We start from the raw sequence: 6,570 nt of genomic DNA, 5'->3' as shown, positions 1-6,570 counted from the left end.
ACAACACGAACCACACTCTGTCCCTCTGAAGTGTTCACTTTTTTGTCAGACAAAAGTATCCATTATTTTTTTTTATCTTATTAGTAATGTGACGTCATTGAGCCTGATAATCTTATAACATTCGTTACATAGCAAACTTGAACGGAAAGTGAAAATTTTGACGCCATTCGATTGTTAATACACACTAGTTCATATGTCGAAAAAAGTAAAACTGGGTAAAGAAATAAAGAAAAAAGAAGAGAAAAATCATTCGTGATATCCTCGTAAGATTCATTAAGACGATTATTTAATGTTATTTAGACGGATTAACTTCACATAACGGAATGTAACTTCGACTGCAATCAACATCGATTTCAAAAACCAACGGAGTAATACCCACAGCATAAGAAGCAAATGCACACTTTGATGTTTTACCAGTACTATGTGCTAATTGGGTGAAAGATCGATAATCCACTAATGCAGAACTGTGCGACCAAATCCAGTGGTGTTGACTGTCAGAATATACAGCATCTATCCAACAATGCGGATCTGAAGTTGAAAAAAATAGATTTGAAAAAATAAACAAAACATAATTTTGTCATCTTTGTGTGTTAACTTTGATATCGAGAAAAGAACATGATTATACAAGAAATATAGGTCAACCACATTAATATACACTCCATTTACATCATACAGTAATGCAAAGTTATGCACTATGGTCTATTGGGCTTGTATTTTGTTCTTTTACGTTTCTATTTGAAACTTGAATTTTTGTTCTTTCTCAAACTTAGTATCATCTACAAGACCTTTTTGTTGGCGTCTTTCACTTGTGTCGTAGTTACATTTATTTGTATGTTTGTTTGATTAATTTAGTAAGCTGTGATGTATGATTACACAGTTTTACACGAAAGTCAAATACCACCAGGAGTAAACAGAATTTAAAATACTTTTAAAGGATTTAGTGAAGGATTGATTAAGTCAATGAACAAAACGTGAAATAAACTGCAGATAATATAGATACTCATTCATAATGAAGTATGAATATGTTGTTGTTGATATAGAGTAAAATTAGACAATCTATTAGGATCATATCAACATTCATGCTACATATATATTGTTACTATCCTAATTGAACCTTCACATATCTCATTGAACTTAAAGTCAAGGGTACCCCAGACTTCTTTATTAGAGGACGCCTACTCCATGTTTATATATGTTTGTCCGGAGGCAATGCTTTAATAATGATACGGGTTATATCATACATGTCTGAAATTATTAGTTACATACTTCGCCTTAGATGGGATGTTTTTTGCTCCATCTATTATGTTCCTTTGGTTGTATAGCTCATACTATATTAAGATCGAATGCATCATGTGTTTTCCTTCTTGAACGTTCATGGTGAAGTATTTTCCAACTACATTGTATCTCTTTTTGTGCACCATGCTTACAAAGGCTTACTTTCGCGCTGCTAAAGTTTTAACGGAAGTAGGAAATAAATAGCAAAATAATTTCCTTTTTTAGGGCATACGATACAGTTTTGATCCTGTATTTACAAGTTGATGAAAATTTGCATATTGGCTATTTTTTACCTGATCAAATCAAATATGTAATAAAAAATACCTTCATGTGCTACTTTTTGAGTAAAATGAGATCGAAATTTGGTATCATTGCTCAAAATTCGGATTTGTAGCCGTATTTTCATTTTCGAAAGAAAGGCATAACTTCTGTGTTTTAAAAGATAAACACAAATCGTTTTTTGTCAAATATTTTGTAATATCTGTAATTTATAAGCAACTCAAAAATTAACATATTTTTTATTCAGAAATAACTCGTATTTATCAAATGTTCAGGAATGTAGAAAAAAAACCAGAATTTTTTGCTGTAGATTTAAGAATTTAAAAAAAATGCACTATTTACGTTTTCATGAAAATAGGCACACACAATCTTCTCGCGTAATCAGACCAAATTGCATTGTAAGAACTGGGGTCCATGAACAAGTTTTCAAGTTAAAGAAATTTGAGTGATAAAAATCAGTCAAAAACTGCATCTGTTCCCAAAAAGTCATAGTTTGACGTGGCGAAAACAACAATTTCCGTTAGCAACGTCATTACCTTCCTTGTTACTGTTTCGTATGCCAAAATTCCAGCATTGCATACAAGAAAAAATACATATTTTCCAGTTGATACAATATTTCAAAGAATGTATTTCTTATTTTGATTTGTTTTATCCTCATATGAAGCGCCGCGCGCTTACAGAAAACTGTTGAAACACGGGATACGTATGTCGTTACTTACGTGTACAAACATATACCTACAATTAGTGAATACTAAGTACATGTATTCAAGCACTGTATATCTACTCTACTGGACCACCCAAAAATGCCGCCAGTTGCTTTGTGTTCGTGTTATTTAGTTGTTTTTGACATCTATTTATCTAATCGTCAATTTTATTTTGAATCAATGTTTTTTTTTTTTTTTAATTCGAGTTCATTTTTCTGTTTTTTTTTTATTTGTTATCTTATGACTCTTTTAAACGATGAACTTGCGGCATACTTTGAATATTTTATGACGTTGGTACCAGTTGTCATGCAAGAAGAAACACTTTTAAGTTTGTGGATAATGAATTGTGTGGTTTTTGTAAAAGTCTACGTACAAGCTAAGAGAACATGCGTCATTCATTGAACATCGTGATTCACCTGTACAAAAGAAATCTACGAAAATAAGTATCCGTCGAAAAATAATGAATCCACAGTAGTCAAAATATTTAAATTGTTCCAAAGTTATCTTTATGTTATAAAACAAAAGAAAACACAAACTTATTAATGCAGCTATTCATCACATGCGTTTGACAAGACTTCGTTAAAAATAAATATCAAATACAGTAATTAGAACAAACTCATACCAAAGAATTGAAAATGAGATGACAGTGGTATTACTGCTTTTTGTATTACAGGTCTCAACTGATATCTTGTAGTAAAATCCGCTAAATGTGCACCGTGACTTCGGCAAAAGTCCTAAAATTATAAAAAAAAAAAAAACAAGAAGATACGGCACGTCCATTTATTTCAGTTCATTAAGTCAAACCACAGTACACTAGACGAGCAAAATAAACAAAATGAACTGATATTGTTACAGTTAGAGCTTTTACTTAATACCCTAATGCAAAAAAAGAAATATACAATGATGTTCCTTAGCTGAACAATACTTTAACCCACAAAAAAACCCACATCAACATGGATTAAAAAAACTATTAAAAAAAAAGAAAGACAAATTTGATAATAAAATGTTGTTCAATTAACATTGCTATGTTTGAGTATTTGAAAATCGTTTAAAACAATTCGCTCGATTTCCCTCTGAAAATATAGAATTGTCGATCATTTAAGTTGAAATAACATCTGATTCCTGGTCCTTAAAAACTTAATTGGTGGCTTTGGCTCTGTGCTTTGTTAAAGGTCGTACAGTGATACATTGTATATAGCTACTTACTTCTACGTCAAAATACCATTGGAGGAGTCATATTGTTATCTTCCAAAGTTTATATTTAATTAAGATATAAAAGAAATGGAAGAAATGGGAGAACATGATTATTACTTACTCTGTGAAATCTGTTCTAACATTTTTACATTCAAAAAGGTTGATAAACCATACTCAGTGAAAAGCTCAATCATAAATGTGTAGATATCTATCATCCAACCTTTCACCAGTATTCCATTATTTATTTATGTATTTCTCTGTCCTGATAATTTATCACGTAATATTGTCATTTATGCATGTTATGCTGTGTATTCATTATCATTAGTTGGATACTAATTTTTGTTGAGTTTGTGGGTACAGATTAGACATGAAAACAAATGTTTTACGAAACAAAATGTATGTAGGGTTTGTATGTAGTGATTGACAAAACCTCGAAATCTTATATACTCGAAAACGTAATTTTTCCTCAATCCAGGAAACTCGGTACCGACGAAAATAAATGAATGCACAGTACACTATTTGGGACAATATCCCTAATGCTTTTCAAAATGAGGAACTCAAAAGTCACGAACCAAAAAAATCCCTGTGTTTCTATTTTTTTACAAATGACTGAGCTTAACAATTTGTGGTGATTAGGAAAGTAGAGGAACATTGAATAAATGTATAAAAACTCTGGAGCTATTAAATGTGTTCAAAGTGTTAAATATTCAGAGAAATTATTGTGTTAAAAAGGGGATATTTTACGACAAGGAGCCGCATCAGGAAAGGTTGTTCGGGATATGCATATTTACCGAAAAAACAATCTCACTTCGTACCCCAAAAATTGAACTGCATATGTCGAAATGTTACAGCTTTGAAACGAGCTATCATATAAATCCAAGTTAACGAAATAGACGGAGCAACAGAAGAAAACATTACCATTACCGCCTATGTAAAAAAAAATTAAAGATAGTAACCCATTTACTTCAATAATATTTACCTGTGCCTGTGACCATGTCATTGTGGTTAGGTTCACCAAATAACACGACCCACTGACATATTGGAATCCACTGGGACAGTCTATAATACACATTTGAAAAATTGTTGTAATAACATGGTTACCTAATAATAGCGTTTTTTATAAACATGTATGTATACTGGTAAGCTCGGTAGAATTATTAAAGTGACAAGTTTAGGCAAAAGTAGCTAACTAGTGTTCGAATCTGATTAGTTGATTAAGATTACAAATCAAGGACACATGCACTAAGATGATACGTCTAGTCTGCTAAACAAGCCATTGTGCTTTCATGTTCATAGTCTTTGAAATAAGATTTACTTGTTACGGAGGTTTCTGTTGATATTCTGTAGTTTACATGTTTCTTTTTCATTTTGCTTTGAAAGGTGTGAATACGCTTCGTATGCTTACAAATAAAGACGTCTGATAGGGTAACATAATTTGTATATATCGGAATACAAACTCTGACGTGTTGATTTCACATAAAACTTAACAATGAGATCTTCAACACGGATCAATAAACAATACAAAAATGTGAAAGTGCGGTAGAAATTATCAAATGAAGATAGTATTTATTTTTGTCGAGCTTAGACTATTATCGAAAAAGCGAGACATAGTGATCGTACATTCCATCGGCGTCGTTGGCGTCGGCGGTGTTCACAAATATTCATTCTGTGGTTAAGGATTTTGAAATTTTAATAACTCTCTTAAACTATCCTGGGTTTCTACCAAATTGGACAGAAGCTTGTTTATGATCATATTATAATTTCTAGAAGTAAATTTTGTAAAAAATAAATCCTTTTTTTCCGTATTTTACTTTTAAATGGACTTAGATTTTCAGCCAGGAAACAAAAGAGGGACGAAAGATACCAAAGGGACAGTCAAACTCATAAATCTAAAACAAACTGACAACGCCATGGCTAAAAATGAAAAAGACAAACAGAAAAACAATGTACACATGACACAACATAGAAAACTAAAGAAAGTATCCAGAAACATGAGAAACAACAAGTGTTAAACTGTTGTACCTGTGTATCTGTATTTAACTTATAAATTTACTTAGTTTTTCTCCCTGTTCAAATTACATACAATCTAAAGTTAAAGTTTTAAAACATTTATTAGATTCATAATCTATCCTGGATTTTTTCGCAAAATTTGAAAGAAGCTTCTTACAATCAAAAGATAGTATGAAGAAGAATATTTTTACTGAATTTTTCCTCATTTCAGTTGAGCCTGCGATTAACAGCAAAAGTAAGCAAGACACTGGATTCCACGAAACCCTTACGATTTGTTCATACATTGTACTGCCTACAGTGTATAGATTATATTTTTTATTACTAGTATTTTACATGTTTAGAAAGAAAAAAAACTTAATCAAAATGTCTTACATAATAATTGTTTAAGAACTACTAATATATATTTCCTTACATGGGCTCGGAGGAATAGTTGGCAACACTGTAGTAGGTGGCAGAGGTTCATGATCGTTACACAGATCATTTTTACAGCAATATGGAGTAAGGTCAAATGCGGATCGACGTCCAAAGCTACTTCCTGTCTTGCTACAAGACTATTTAAACAAACAGGAAAAAATTATTGGTACAATGAAAGCTCAGGAAATACACTCAGGGAGGTGTTTATTCTAATGCTTTTACATATGTTGATAAAGGTAACACGATACCGAATGACGTTACGCCACGAGTTATCGTTCCTGACGTTATCGAATAACGTTCACACATTCAAGCCAATGCATCAGTATTTGCAATCACAAAGTGATAAAATTAAAAAAAAAAATATTGGGTATTTCTGTGACATTTTTAATGGTAGCTTTTTCTGGATACTTGATGGAGCAAAGACTTATGGCCTGACCGATGAAGAAAATGTTAATAACTTTTTTTATTATTGCTCATTGTTTTAAAATCTTTAACAATGTATTACTTTACTTTTAAATATTCTGTTTCTTTAAAATTTAAGCATCTGAACGATTATCTACATATAATAGACTGAGTTTTATCACAAGTCTTTATTCTTGGTATATGTTTGCAATAAATACTTTTTCTTGATCATGATGAACCATGAAATTTTGTTTTGAAAGAAGAAATATAATCTATAGAAACTTAGGATGAT

General features: G+C 31.4%; 1 protein-coding gene across 1 annotated transcript in view; it reads right to left on the bottom strand.

Moving 5' to 3' along the window:
- Positions 1 to 292: 292 nt before the first annotated feature.
- The window catches only part of LOC134692434 (uncharacterized), a 30,254-nt gene continuing 23,976 nt past the window's right edge, over positions 293 to 6,570 (bottom strand). Inside the window, exons 18-21 of the mRNA XM_063552886.1 lie at positions 5,875 to 6,013; positions 4,432 to 4,511; positions 2,881 to 2,992; positions 293 to 528 (exon numbers count right to left, since the gene is read on the bottom strand). Of these exons, the coding sequence (XP_063408956.1) occupies positions 293 to 528; positions 2,881 to 2,992; positions 4,432 to 4,511; positions 5,875 to 6,013 (567 nt within the window). The remainder of the gene's footprint in view (positions 529 to 2,880; positions 2,993 to 4,431; positions 4,512 to 5,874; positions 6,014 to 6,570) is intronic.

The sequence above is a fragment of the Mytilus trossulus genome, chromosome 12, assembly GCF_036588685.1.
Source record: "Mytilus trossulus isolate FHL-02 chromosome 12, PNRI_Mtr1.1.1.hap1, whole genome shotgun sequence".
NCBI lineage: Eukaryota > Metazoa > Mollusca > Bivalvia > Mytilida > Mytilidae > Mytilus > Mytilus trossulus.
Note: the sequence above shows the minus strand (reverse complement) of the source record. Positions and strands in the feature narration are given on the sequence as shown.